Below are 15,447 nucleotides of genomic sequence, written 5' to 3' on the forward strand. Positions count from 1 at the left end.
TTTGCACCCCTGCCAAAAAGTTTCTGGTGCACCCCCCCCCTCCCCCCCCACATTAATTATATATTTTTGTTTATTTAATTTTTACTCACATGTTCATTGCCAGTGGGTTATATGCTCATTGCCAAGGGTTGTTATCCTTGTTGCCAGGGGTTTCCATGCTTGTTGCAAATGAGGTTACATGCTCTTTCCCTGGTGGGTTACATGCCATTTGCCAGGGGAGTTACATGCTTGTTGCCAAGGGAGGTTACATGTTAATTGCCCAGATTTCTATGCTTGTTGCCAGTGGGGATACATGCTCATTGTCAGGAGGTTAAATGTTCATTGCCAGGGGGTTAAATGCTCATTACCAGGGGGGTTACATGTTTGTTGCCAAGGGAGGTTACATGTTAATTGCCCGGATTTCTATGCTCGTTGCCAGTGGGGATACATGCTCATTGCCAGGGGGGTTAAATGCTTGTTGCCAGGGGGGTTACATCATGCTAATTTCTATGGTCATTGTCAGGGTCTCTATGCTCTTTGCCAGTGGAGATACATACTCATTGCCAGGGGAAGCAGGCTCACAGTGCACTGTATGCACTGCGCTTCCCTGACAAATGATAGAGGTCCAATAGAACCTCTAGTGCCTGTCTCCAACAAGGGGGCAGCCATCTTTGCAGGGCTGTTTTAGCATGTTTTACATTGAATCTGCTGTGACCATGGTGCCCCTCCACCGTGCCCTAGACACGCCACTGGGAACATGGGATGAGAGTGTATTGATAATTGGATTCCGGGCATGAACCTACAGGGTGAACAATTACTAAATTGATGATTTTATGCTAAACTTGACCAGCTTAGAATTTTAATTTGGACACCTAATTATGTCGTCCCAACATATATCTCACAGGTGTACAGCAACTGAGGAAAGATGAAGCTTCTGCTACTCTTGGTCACCTCCTTGGTCCTGGCCACCACTCATGGCAAGAAGAAAAAAGATTGTTGTACTTGCCCAAACGACAGAAAGGAACAGTCCAAAGTATGCCAAGCCAACATGCAGTTTGCGGTCAAGCTCTATCGTTTTCTCTCTGCCACAACCGCGAAAACCCCACCAAATATATTGTTTTCCCCATTCAGCATCTCTACGTCCCTTGTTATGTTAGCCATCGGAGCAAAATCGAACACCCGTAACCAGATTCTGGAAGGTTTGTCCTTGGATGGATTCCAAGACAATTCAGAGCTCAATAATGAGTATAAAAATCTCTTGGATACGCTAGCGGTACAGACGGAAAATGTAACAATTACCCCTGACAACCGGTTCTTTGTTGCGAGAGTAGTAGACATTATGCCCCAATATCAGCAAGAAGTGAGTAGTTACTACAACGCCTCCTTGCAGTACCTTAAGTACAATGATCCGGAAGAGAAAGAGGAAGAGATCAACGGCTATGTGAGAATGCGGACAGGTGGGAAAGCCATAGACTTTGCCGGTACCCTGGATTCTCAGACCAAGATGATCGTTATCAACCTTTTGTCCCTTAACGGTAAGCGCATGGTAATCATGGCCTGCAGAAGACTTTAGCTTGGTACACACTTATACAATCATCGGCCTGTTCACGGGTAAATGGACTGACAATCCGTTGCTGGAGCATTTGCCGATAAACTTCTTTATATTATTTTTGCAATTTGTAACATTTAAATTAGTTTAGGAGGCAGCAATAAGTATGCCTCCCACCATGGGCTAGAAAAGCCCATTCAAAATAATGTCAAGAGCTGCACTTCTAGAAGTGGCTTCATTGACAGGGGCTGCTGAGATTGGACAGCAGATTCAGCTGTTGTCCAATCACAGCAGCCCCTGTCAATTAGTTTCCAGAAGTGCTGCTTTTATCCGACTCTCCCGTCCCCTGTCATCTGTCCCCGCGTTGAGGCACCCCTCTCCCCTCTCATCTGTCCCCGCGTCCCAGCTCCCCTCTCCCCTGGTGCTCCCCTAGTGAGCATAATTTATATATTTTTTGCCGGGATGTGGTTAGGGCGTCGGTGACCTGGGGGAGGGGGGTGTCAGCGGCGGCAGGACCGGGGGAGAGAGGGTGCAGGGGTGGCTGCGACAGAGCCACCACCGCACAGCACTGCCACAATGAGCGTAAAATCAGCAAAAATGGTGGTTTTTAATTAATTTCGATTTCAAATTTGTTTAGTTGCCTCGGACGTGTTTTAATACGCTCGTATGTAAAATTTCATGATCTTTGCTTGTAATTTGTGGATTTGTATAGAAAGACAGAAGGACAAATTTTCGCTTTTATATTTTATACTGTATATATGTATATTTTTTATTATATATATATATATATATATATATATATATATATATATATATATAATTGTGCAAAAACGCTGGCACTGAACTCCAGAAGGAAACTTTTTGCCCGGTGCCTTCAGTATAAGTACAGGCAATGCTGTCCCATGTAAATAATAGGAGAAGACTGCGTCACTCGGGACTGGTTCAATAACAAACAACTCATAGCCAGACAATGGTTAAGTTGACGTTTCAGCCCTCAGGCTTTTATCAAAACAGCTTAAGCTGTAAGCTGTTTTGATAAAAGCCTGAGGGCTGAAACGTCAACTTAACCATTGTCTGGCTATGAGTTGTTTGTTATTGAACCAGTCCCGAGTGACGCAGTCTTCTCCTATTATTTACATGGGACAGCATTGCCTGTACTTATACTGAAGGCACCGGGCAAAAAGTTTCCTTCTGGAGTTCAGTGCCAGCGTTTTTGCACAATTATATATATATATATATATATATATATATATATATATATACTGTATATATATATATATATATATATATAGTTAATGCTATTAACATGCATTGGATCAGGGACTGCTGTGAAAGACCATTATTCTCTGTACAAGTTGCATGATCACGATGAGGTACATACTAGTAATATATCTTATATCATCTCACCAGCAAAATTCCAAAACCACTTCGACCCCCGAGACATACAACACGAAGACTTCACAGTTAATAAGCAGAAAACAATCCAAGTGCCAATGCTTCACCGTTTATGCCAATATAAAACTTACAAGCACAAAAGTTTGAAGTCTGTAGTGGTTGAAGTACCGTTGGCTGGTGACCTCGTCCTGCTCCTCATTGTACCAAAAATGGGATATCTTGAGAAAGTGGAAAAAAAATTGACAACTGAGCTCATAAGAAAATATTTACGTAAGACAAAAGCCAGGTAAGTGAGAACATTGCTTGAATTGCCTATTCCGAAGTTGGCAATATGTGTGTGTGTGTGTGTGCGCACGTGTGTTTGTGTATATGTTGGGCATGATCAGAACTTAAAAATCTTTAAGCCACATTCAAATAGCACTATTTCAATATTTGCTTTCTAAGCAAACATTCTCCCACCTCATGATAAGATGCCAGTCTCTTGTCGCTGGTAGCTGCTCTCTGGTCTGGTGTGCTGATTGAGTGCTCAGTCACACACACAGCAGACTTGGTAGAAGTTGCTTCCTCTAGTCTTGACATGTGCTGCAGCTCCTTTCTGCCCCTGTACTGCATGAAGTGACTGTTGTTCTTGTAATAAAGTACACATTATATATTCAATTGGAGTCATGATATGGCTTGTGGGGGGGTGTCCAGGAAACTTGAAGCTCCCCCTTTTTTTGCCTGTGCTCCTCCATGTCCGCGACCTTGCAAGGTAGATTGCCAGCAATGAACATTGCTTCAAGTAGGATGGCAGCACTGCGGGGCCTCAGGAATAAGTAATGTTAAATGTCTGCGGCAAATTCAATAGCATCACTGCCAATAAGAATGGGTAATACATAGAGCCCTATGTCACAGAAGCATAAGTGTGTAAGCCAACACCAGTAGTGCGCAGATGCAGATAGGACACCTGTAGCATAAGTAGGTAACCCAACACTATTAGTGCGCAGATGCAGATAGAACACCTGTAGCATAAGTAGGTAACTCAACACCAGTAGTGCGCAGATGGTAGATAGGACACCTGTAGGGTAAATAGGTAACCCAACACCAGTAGTGCACAGATGCAGATAGAACACCTGTAGCGTAAGTAGGTAACGCAGCACCAGTAGTGCGCAGATGCAGATAGAACACCTGTAGCATAAGTAGGTAACTCAACACCAGTAGTGCGCAGATGCAGATAGGACACCTGTAGGGTAAATAGGTAACCCAACACCAGTAGTGTGCAGATGCAGATAGAACACCTGTAGCGTAAGTAGGTAACCCAACACCAGTAGTGCGCAGATGCAGATACGACACCTGTAGCATAGCTAGGTAACCCAACACCAGTAGTGCGCAGATGCAGATAGGACACCTGTAGCATAAGTAGGTAACTCAACACCAGTAGTGCGCAGATGTAGATAGGCCACCTTTAGTATAAGTAGGTAACCCAACACCAGTAGTGCGCAAATGCAGATATGCCACCTTAAGTGTAAGTTAGTAATCCAACACCAGTAGTGCACAGATGCAGATAGGACACCTTTACCGTAAGTAGGTAACCCTACACCAGTAGTGCACAGATGCAGATAGGACACCTTTAGCGTAAGTAGGTAACCCAACATCGGGCGGAGATACTAGATAGGACTCCTGAAGCCTAAGCAGGTAAAGCAAAGCCGGTACTTGTGAGTTATCTGGGCGTCCGATTTTTTGATTGTATGCCTTAAGTTAAGGCATACAATCAGATGCGATGCGATGCGATATCGCATCGCATCGCATCGCATGCGATCATCGGATGCGATGACCCGATTTTTCCATAGGAATCAATGTTAAAATGATTCCTATGGAAAAAGGGGTCCTTTTCATACCCCTACTATCCAAGTGGGCATGGAGTTGGATATAAACCTGTGGCGAGCGTAGCGAGCCACCGAGCCCGAAGCGTGGCGAGCGAAGCGAGCCCCGCGAGGGGACGGTATTCCGTGTCCCCTCGCGGGGCTCGCTACGCTCGCCACGCTTCGGGCTCGGTGGCTCGCTACGCTCGCCACAGGTTTATATCCAACTCCATGCCCACTTGGATAGTAGGGGTATGAAAAGGACCCTTTTTCCCATTGAATTCCATGTTAAAATGGACTCAGTCCATTTTAACATTGATTCCTATGGAAAAATCGGGTCATCGCATCGCATCGCATCGCATCGCATCCGATGGTCGCATGCGATGCGATGCGATGTCCCGATCCGACCCGATTTACAAATCGGACGCCCGGATAACTCACAAGTACCGCAAAGCCAGTAGTGCGTGGATGGAGATAGGGGGTGACATTCTATGGAATGCGATTTGCTTTTTTTGGCGTTAATTAGTCCAAAAAATGGCGATATCGCATTTTTCCTTCAAATCGCCAATGTAATGGGATGCGCTAAGGGACTGAAATCGCATATTATGTGCGTTAAGGCATGCTGACCAAAAGTGCGAGATTAATTCGCATTTTTATCGCATCCAGATGTTTTCGTACAGAAAAGTATACAACTCGCTTATTTAATGCTATGCGCATTTGCAAATCGCAATTTTTAGGTGTCTAATTATCACACTTATTTCAGACCAGGGTCTGTTTGGCGAATTAGCCAGAACCCTGCACAGGTCGCAATGTTCTGTGCAGGGTTCTGGCATACCTCCCAACTTTTGAAGTTGGGAGGTCGGGAGGTTCGCGCGGCGTTCCCGAAAAGGGGGCGTGGCCTCAAGAAAAGGGGCGTGGCCTCACGGGGTGCCGCGAAATCCGGTCACGCCCCCGTTTTCGCCGCTCGTCGTAATATTATCGTGGTTTATATCTCCCAACCGTCTCGGGAAGCCGGGACTGCGGTAAGCAGTACCGGGACGACGGGACATCGGCCGCAAATCGTGAATGTCCCGCCGAATCCGGGACGGTTGGGAGGTATGGTTCTGGTGTTAAAAAAAAATAAAAACGGTTAAAATAAAAAAAAAACGAGCGCGGGGTCCCCCGCCAGAGCATAACCAGCCCCGGACTAATTGAGCCGGTGCTGGTGACATAAAATCAGGGTCCCCAACAAATCGGGGTCCCCTTGATTTCATGAAACCAGCACCAGGCTCAAGGTCCGGCGCTGGTTCCCAAAATACGGGGGACAAAATGACTAGGGGTCCCCCATATTTTAAGAACCAGCACCGGACCCAACCAGCCAGCAGGGTAATGCCACAGCCGGGGGACACTTATTATATAAGGTCCCGCGGCCAAAGCATTAACCCCCTGGCTGGTCAGCATGGGCAGGGGTCCTGGGGAAGTGGGGACCCCCCCAATGAAGGGGTCCCCCCCCTCCAGGACTTACCAGCGCATGCTGATAGTCCGGGGCTGTCCCCGATGCCCCTGGGCGGTGGGCATCGGGCTGATTAATTGTGTAAAAAAAAGAAGTAAAACTATTGTTTTCTACTGGCAAACTATGAGTCCCAGCAAGCCTACCCCGCATGCTGGGACTTGGAGAACCACAAGTCCCAGCATGCGGGGCATTAAAGGGCCTGCTGTCACTTGTAGTTCTACAGTACAAAAAATAGTTAAAGAAAACACACTGACACCCTGAAAAATAAAAGTTTATTACACACAGAACACACACACACTGATACTTACCTACCTTGAGCCCGTAGGTAATCCTGGGTCCGGGCTTCGGGGCTCCAGGGCAGAAGAGTCCGGTTCCGGGGCCTTGGTCCTGGTTCCGGGGCTGGTCCGGGGTTCCGGGGCTTCTGGCCTGAAGAATCCAGGGTCCGGGATCCGAGGTAGTCCCCAGGGGTACCTAAGGAAGGAAATCCTACTCACCTGGTCCCCGGCGACGACCTCGGCATCCTCTCCGGCTGAAGCGCTGCTCCCATCTGGTACCCGGCTTACAGGACTTCACCGGCGCAGAGATGTTTCTTCCTCGGCATCTGTATTCAGAATGATTTCTGGCCAATCAGGAGCCGACTTTCTCGGCTCCTGATTGGCCAGAAATCATTCTGTCCAGAGACGCCGAGGAAGAAACATCTCTGCGCCGGTGAAGTCCTGTAAGCCGGGTACCAGATGGGAGCAGCGCTTCAGCCGGAGAGGATGCCGAGGTCGTCGCCGGGGACCAGGTGAGTAGGATTTCCTTCCTTAGGTACCCCTGGGGACTACCTCGGATCCCGGATTCTTCAGGCCAGGAGCCCCGGAACCCCGGACCAGCCCCGGAACCAGGACCAAGGCCCCCGAAACCGGACTCTTCTGCCCTGGAGCCCCGGAGCCCGGACCCAGGATCCAGGGACCGACCTACGGGCTCAAGGTAGGTAAGTATCAGTGTGTGTGTGTTCTGTGTGTATTAAACTTTTATTTTTCAGGGTGTCAGTGTGTTTTCTTTAACTATTTTTTGTACTGTAGAACTACAAGTGCCAGCGGGCCCTTTAATGCCCCGCATGCTGGGACTTGTGGTTCTCCAAGTCCCAGCATGCGGGGTAGGCTTGCTGGGACTCATAGTTCGCCAGTAGAAAACAATAGTTTTACTTCTTTTTTTTTACACAATTCATCAGCCCGATGCCCACCGCCCAGGGGCATCGGGGACAGCCCCAGACTATCAGCATGGGCTGGTAAGTCCTGGAGGGGGGGGGACCCCTTCATTGGGGGGGTCCCCACTTCCCCAGGACCCCTGCCCATGCTGACCAGCCAGGGGGTTAATGCTTTGGCCGCGGGACCTTATATAATAAGTGTCCACCGGCTGTGGCATTACCCTGCTGGCTGGTTGGGTCCGGTGCTGGTTCTTAAAATACGGGGGACCCCTAGTCATTTTGTCCCCCGTATTTTGGGAACCAGCGCCGGACCTTGAGCATGGTGCTGGTTTCATGAAATCAAGGGGACCCCGATTTGTCGGGGACCCTGTTTTTATGTCACCAGCACCGGCTCAATGAGCCCGGGGCTGGTTATGCTCGGGCGGGGGACCCCGCGCGCGTTTTTTTTTTTTTACTTTGCGCTTTCCTGCAAACGTGCGATTTTCAGACATGAAAATCGCACATTTTCAGGACTAAAGACAGCGCACCAATTCGCCGCAAATCGCACCACTTCGCACTTTTCAGCCTCCAAAACACATCACATTAAATATGCGAATTTTGACAGAAAAGTGCGATTTGAAAAAGTGCGATTTGCGGCGATGTGGTGCGCTAAAAAAACATGCGCATTTATCTCAACGCATAGAATGTCACCCAGGATGTCTGTAGTGTAAGTGTGTAATCCAACACCAGTAGTGCATGGGTGGAGATAGGACACCTGTAGTGTACAGATGGCGCCGGGCTTGTCTTTGCTGGGGATGGCGGAGGACTCGCCACCCGCCATCCCCCGCCCCGCGCCATCTGTATGTCGGAAGGGGACGCGCGTGCACGAGGTGCACGCGCGTCCCGTTCCGACGGTGCTTTTGCCCGGGTCCCCGCCGGCTTCCCCGGGTCCCCGCCGGTCCACACCGCCCCCCCGCAGCCCCCCGCAGCCCTGCCCGTCTCCCTGAAGCTGGAGACGGGCAGGACTGCACCCGCCGCGCCGCCTCGCCGCCCGGCTATTGAGACGCTCGTGCGTGGGAGACGCACGAGCGTCTCATTCAGCCAGAGCGCCAGATTGCTGGCGGATCGCCAGGGACACGGTCCTGGCGCTCCGCCAGCAATAATAAGGCCAGCTCCATCTGTAAGTGTGTAAGCCAACACCAGTAGTGCATGGGTGGAGATAGGACACCTGTAGTGTAAGTGTGTAAGCCAACACCAGTAGCGCCTGGGTGGAGATAGGATGCTTGTGTAGTGAAAGTGTGTAAGTCAACACCAGTAGCACATGGATGGAGACAGGATGCTTGTAGCGTAAATATGTAAGCCAACACCAGTAGTGCATGGGTGGATGGGTTGGGATCATTTGGTCTACAGCAGCAGTGGGGAACCTCTGGCCCGCAGGCTGTATACGGCCCCCGCAGCTGGTCTTTGTGGCCCGCCCACCCTCCCGGCGGCTGTGAAGGGAAGTCAAGTACAGGGGAAATCTCGCAAGAGGTTGGTAACTCTCGCGAGATTTCCCCTGTATCAGACTCCCTGTACAGCCGCCGGACCACACAGCCCGGCTACTCTCAAACTGCGGCTGCAGTTTGTAAGTTTTTTTTTTTAAATGCCCCCCGAGCCATTTTCAACCAATGGAAACGGCCCTTGGCCCCCTAAAGGTTCCCCATCCCTGGTCTTCAGCATGATAGTCGACAGTCATTAGGTCGATACCATTATGTCGACATGGGAAAAGGTCGACATGGTTCTAGGTCGAAAGGAAATACCACCTGTCGTCACGTGTCGGCTCAAATAACAGTGAAAAACCCCATGTCGACCTTTTGACTGTCGACCTAGACAGTGTCGAACTAATGACCTGTCGAACTAATGGCCTGTCGAACTAATGACCTGTCGACCTAGACCCATGTCGACCTTTACCTATGTTGACCTAGACCCATGTCGAACCTTTTTCATGTCGGCCTAATGGTGTCGACCTAATGACTGTCTACCATCATGCTGTAGACCAAATGACCGCATCCCGGCTGGATATAGGACGCCTAGAGTGTAAGTGTGTAAGCCAACACCAGTAGCACGTGGGTGGATTTATCTGCGTCTCTGACACGCTGGTAACCTCCTCTCACTAGATTCCATGAAGCAGCAGGGAAGACACAGCCAAAGCCCAGCCCTGTGGGGAGGAGTTCAGCATGTAGTAGCTTCCTATTGGAAGCTGCTACTGCTCATCATACACAGAGCTGGAAACTCCTCCCCCTCTTGGGCTGCCAGTACATGAAGCGATGGCAGCAATAGCTTCCAACAGGAAGCCATTCTGTGCAAATCACCAGAGCTACAGTGCTTCTATGGGCTGCTGTCTGTGCAGCCCAGCAGCAATTCTCTGCAGTGAGCATGCCCAGACTTCAGTGAGTCACTCAGTGTGATGCAGCTGAAGGAAGGTATGAGAGAGGTAACAGAGAGGTGCTTGGAATTTTATTTAAATGTAATAATATTTGTGTGTAGATCAGGGTTGCCGACCCTCCCGGAATTTGCGGGAGTCTCCCGAAAATCGGGTCCTTCCTCCCGGCCCCCGGAAGGGTGGGCAACCCTCCCGGAATCAGGGGGACCCCACTGAGCCCCCCGATCGCGGCATTTATATGCCGCAATCCGCGGGTCTCAGGGGAGGGGGCGGAGCTAAAACGGCACAATCCTGACGTTTTAGCCCCGCCCCCTCCATGGATAACAGTTTTTTCGCTATTTGTCGTAATGGGGGCGGAGCTTAATGACGTCACAGTTAAGACCCGCCCCCAAAACGCGCAATGCAAGATTCCTCTCCGGGCTTCTCCCGGAGAGGATTTTTTTAAAGTCGGCAACCCTGGTGTAGATCTTTATTAAGAGTATAATTTTGTATACTTTTATTACTATTAAAGTTATTAAAAGTGTGTATTTTGCTCTGTACCTGTGTTTGTGTGCATATGAGTACATCATTTATTTACAGTAATTGCATACAAACACTGGTACAGTGCAAATCAAACTGATAACCTGCAAATAATTAATGACCGTTTGCAACGAGCAGTAACCAGGAAACTGCAGCCCCCCTTAAGACTAAAGGCAGGAGCCGCCACTGGTGTATGGGGCTTAAGAGGGTGAAAACGGGCTACAAAGTTCTAAAGAGCAAACCTTTGCCTGATTGAAAGAAACCAGGCACATCAGCTAGTATGTGTTTAATACAGAAAAAAATAGAGAAAATAATCGGAATCTTTCTCATGATCAACATTATTGTGACGTACGCGCAGTTAGAAAAGCCGTTAAAACTAATAAGATAAACAAATTGAAGCAGCAAATGCCGGGGAACAGATACGATTATTGTTGCCAATTCATTACGCCTCCAAAATCAATCTAAAATCACGATGTTTTGTGCGATCGCCAACGCTGCCCATCCATACTCAGAAGATTCACTTTACCCATTACAAAGAAAACAATTGACTTATGGACGCGTAATGCCCCATATTAGAATTGTTTCAGCTCCTCTCACTGGCCCATAGACCAACATGATAATTGTGCCTACCAGGGTTCAGATTTAGCATAAATCGGAAAAGATATCCAGGTAAGTGGAAGAGAATTTAAAATCTAACAACAATACATATGATGTGGAGGATCCAAGGAGGTTTCCACCGAACACTAATGCAAACCATTTTATTTCCAACAGAACGTTAGATTTCTACATGCCCAAGCTGGTATATGGTGGACAGGTCGACATCCAATGTGCCTTGACATCCATGGGAATGACACAAGTGTTCAGTGACAGAGCTGACTTGTCTGGGATCTCGGGTCATCCAGGATTCAAAGTCTCCACTGTAAGTTCTCCTATGGTGGTTTACTGTACTAACTCAGCTGGTCCCCAAATAACTACAACAATCATCCACAACACCATATATGCATGAACATAATCCACCACTGATGTGTTAGCACAACTCTCACTCCGCCCAGAATCGCGATTGGGAACGGACAGCCAAGTGCACAGGTTTACCAGAAACCACATTCTAAATAAAATGTATATGGACAGGTCATTTTCCATCTAGAAATCAGTTATTGTTATTCTGTCCACAAGGGGAAAGTAGTGCTCGGGAACTGTGCATTTATATATGCCTTCTGATACCGGGAGAGCGAGGGCCAGAGAGGGAGAGAAAAAGGTGGAGAGAGAAAGAGATGGAGAGAGAGAGAAGGAGTAAGGGAGAGAAAGAGGGAGAGAGAGGGAGAGAAAGAGAGAGAGAAATAGGGAGAGGAGGGAGGAGTGAGGGAGAGAAAGAGAGAGAGGGAGGGGGAGAGAGAACAATAGAGACAGAGATGGAGACAGAGGGAGAGAGGAAGGCGTGAAGGAGAAAAAGAGAAGGAGTGAGGGAAACACAGAGAGTGAGAGAGAGAGAAAGAGAGAGAGAGAGAGATGAAGACAGAGGGCAGTATTCAATGAGAAAAATTCTCCGTGTTTTAATTTTTGCTTTTTTCACCTTGGACGGAGCATTTTGCTCTCCAAAAGTGAACCACCCTATTCAATGTGAAATATTCGCCGTCTTTCTAAGTGATTTTCGCCGTCTCTCTCCGTGTAGAAATTCTCCATCTTTTGATGGAGAGCTGGAATGTGAACTTTTAAACTAAAAGGTTTTTTTTTTAATTTTGGTGTAAAAAAATCAGGGTTTTTTTTCTGTGAAGGGGCATATTATTTTTATTCATGTGCTTATAGCACATGAATATATATTTAATTTAAAAAAAAATATATATTTTTTTTTTTTTGTACACAGTGCAGCCAGCAGGGGGCCGGAGCGCTCGAGCCGCTCATTAGATATTCATATATTCACTGCACCCGATCGTTAATATGCACGATCGGGTGCAGTGAATACTGGGTCCCCCGCTGGCTATAGGGGGGGCAGCCTGTGCTGCCTGGGTCTCGGGGAGCCCTCCTTCCCAGTCCACATTCCTCTGGAGCAGCCAGGGAGACTTTAATCTCTCTGGCTGCTTCCGTCCCCTGGCTCCCTGAAAGCTCCCTGCCGCGGACGCTCGTCCGCTGCAGGGGTTAAGACTCGCCGCGAGTGGCGGCGAGTCTTAAATACATTGAATAGTGGGAGCAGGAGGCTCCGGAACAGGGAGAGTGCATGGCGAGAGAAAAAATCTCTCGCCATGCACAGAGAATTTTTTTCATTGACTACTGCCCAGAGAGAGAAAGATGAAGAGAGGGAGAGAGGAATGAGTGAGGGAGGGAGGGAGAGAGTGGGAGATAAAAAGGGGGAGGAGAGAGACAAAGAAAGGTGTAGAGACAGAGCGAGCGAGGGAAGAAAGAAAGGGATAGGGAGACAGAGAGAGAGATTGAGAGGGGGAGGCAGAGAGGGAGATAGAGGAAGGAGAGGGAGATAGAGAGGGAGGAAGAGAGAAAGAGGGGGGAGAGGAAGGTGTGAGGGAGAGAGAAGGAGAGATAGGGAGGGGCAGGGAGAGAGACAAAGACAAAGAGAGAGAGAGGGAAGTATGGAAGGAGGGAGAGTAAGACAGAGAGAGAGAGAGAGAGAGAGAGAGAGAGAGAGAGAGAGTGAGGGAGGCAGAAAGAGAGAGGAAGGAGTGAGGGAGAGAAAGAGAGAGGGAGAAAAAGGGACACATGGAGACAGAGAAAGAGAAGGAGGGAGAAAGAGGGGAGGGAGAGATAGGGAGGGAAGGGGAGACATAGAGGGAGGGAGAGGTAGTGGGATGAGTGAATGAGAAAGGAATAGAGAGTTGGGAAGAAAGAGGGTAGAAAGAGAGGAGAACAAATGGAATGAATGGAAGAGATAGGGTGTGTGAGAATGAGCAAGAGGAAGAGAAGGACGAGAGAAGTGAGAGAGCTGGGGAGAGAGAGAAAAAGATAGATAGATAGATAGATAGATAGATAGATAGATAGATAGATAGATAGATAGATAGATCTCAATGGGGCGCTTTGCTAAATTCTATTACCAACTATAATTTCCCTGAAACTAGATTCCAAAAGTAGGCAAGTATGGATAGAGGTAGTGAGAGAGGAAGGAAGAAAGAGATACACAAAAGGAAAGGGGGGGGGGGGGGGGGCAGAAGGAAGGATCGATCCTGAGTGTTCATTCTAAAAAAGTTCAACGCAAACTTCTGTATCTACGGAGAAAAGATTGCCAGCTCTTGCGCCATCTTGTGGTATTATGTAATTATGTAACTATCACCCATGCAAATAAGTATTGGCACTTGGAAAGGAGAGAACACACATATTTCTCAGAACTCAGCCAGAGAAGTGATATCGGCGGCTTTCAATTAACTGATTTAAACTTGCAGGGGAGGAGAGGTGCCCCTTGGAAGCAGGAGCCAGGCGGCAGATGACTCCATTGCCTCCAAAAGTTCTGCCTCTGATCCCCTCGCATGTTACCCAGCGGATTCAGCAGGGGAGGGGGCATTCGGCTGGGTGGCGGGCAGCATTAAGACGGGTTTCTTTCAGAGATTGTCCCACAAGTATTAACTGCTAAAAAGGCCCCTATATGGACATCAGTATGGGCCGGCGGGACATGCCTGGGTATATATTGTTGCATGAAGAATCAGCAATAGTGTACTAGGTGTTTTTAGCATGTATGAACCAATAAGAACATTGATATCATTCATTTTCCGCCTACAGTATTGTCACAAGTCTTCGCTCAGCATTTCCAATGAAAGACTACAGACAAGAGCAGACACTACCACGCGCAACTTGGCCAAAAGCCAAGCCACAGTACTGAAGGTTGACCATCCGTACATCACCCTGGTCTACAGCAGGACTGCCGACACCATACTCTTAATGGGCAGAGTCATGGATCCATCGGCTGAATAAAGGCCATAAGGGCTGTATCGTATCTTCAATGGAAGGTTCAAACAAGACTTCGGCATAATAAAAGTGTTATCGCTGAACAATTTCCGTTCTCCCTCTTCTTTTGTATACAGAAGTATATACTATGGGTGAGGTTTTTACTTTACATTTAGGGTGACATTTAATGGGATGCGATACTTAGTAAGGTTCCGAAATTGCACATTATCGCATTTTCCGACATCAGGATTTTTTTTTTTAAATCGACTATTTAATGGGATGCGAATTTGCAGGTGAAAAGTGCGATATGGTGCAATTTTTTAGTCATGAATTTGAGAACATGTGCGATTTTTGAGACACGGTAATGTGCCTTTTTGTGGAAAAAAAAATGAGGAGGGGTGAGATCACCCCTCCTGATCATAACCAGCCCCGCGCCTAGTTTTGAAAAATCACAGGGCAATAGAAATAGGGTCCCCCGTAATTTTTTTAAATCAGCACCAGGCTAAAGGGCCGGTCCTGTTTCCAAAAATACGGGGGGAAATGAGAAGGGGTCCCCCGTATTTCAAGAACCAGTCCCCCCGGCCAAAGCATTCACCCCCTGACTGGTCAGCCTGGGCTGGGATCCTGGGGAAGCGTAGACTCCCCCAATTAAGGGGTCCTCCCCTCCAGAATTTATCTGCCCAGACTGAAGCCCAGGGCTGCCCCCGATCCCCATTTGGCAGTGGGCATCGGGCTGATAAATGGTGTGAAATAGAACAAACTATTGTGTATCGTTGTGGAACTACAAGTCTCAGCATGCCTGCACCGCATGCAGGGACTTTCAGAACCACAAGTCCCAGCATGCGGGGCATTAAAGGGCCCACTGGGACTTGTAGTCTCACAACAGTACAAATATTTGAAAACACACAAACACACACATACAAGCAGTAAAAAACACATATACATTACCTATGGGTCCACCATTGGCCTGTCCTCTTGTCCATGTAGAATCCACTTGGGGTTCCTGTGGAAAGAAATCATACTCAAGCTGTCTTCATTGCTTCTCCGACTACACAGGAACGCTGGACAAACTCTACGATGTTCTGTTTACATCTGCGGCTTCGCCCACAGACTGAGAGTTAGGCTTGCCCACCAGCCAATCATGATCGGGCATTGGAATTTATCCGAACATGACTTGCTGGTGGGCGGGCCTAACTC

The 15,447-nt window shown here is 48.2% G+C and overlaps 1 protein-coding gene across 1 annotated transcript in view; it reads left to right on the forward strand.

Annotated features, from left to right (window-relative positions):
* The window catches only part of LOC146049544 (uncharacterized), a 45,106-nt gene that overhangs the window by 2,743 nt on the left and 26,916 nt on the right, over window positions 1-15,447 (forward strand). The window contains exons 2-5 of the mRNA XM_083166074.1: window positions 884-1,514; window positions 2,939-3,209; window positions 11,140-11,287; window positions 14,086-14,274. Coding sequence (XP_083022200.1) covers window positions 905-1,514; window positions 2,939-3,209; window positions 11,140-11,287; window positions 14,086-14,274 — 1,218 coding nt within the window. The 5' untranslated portion in view covers window positions 884-904. The remainder of the gene's footprint in view (window positions 1-883; window positions 1,515-2,938; window positions 3,210-11,139; window positions 11,288-14,085; window positions 14,275-15,447) is intronic.

Source organism: Crinia signifera, chromosome 12 (genome assembly GCF_055691185.1).
Source record: "Crinia signifera chromosome 12, ASM5569118v1, whole genome shotgun sequence".
Classification (NCBI taxonomy): Eukaryota; Metazoa; Chordata; class Amphibia; order Anura; family Myobatrachidae; genus Crinia; species Crinia signifera.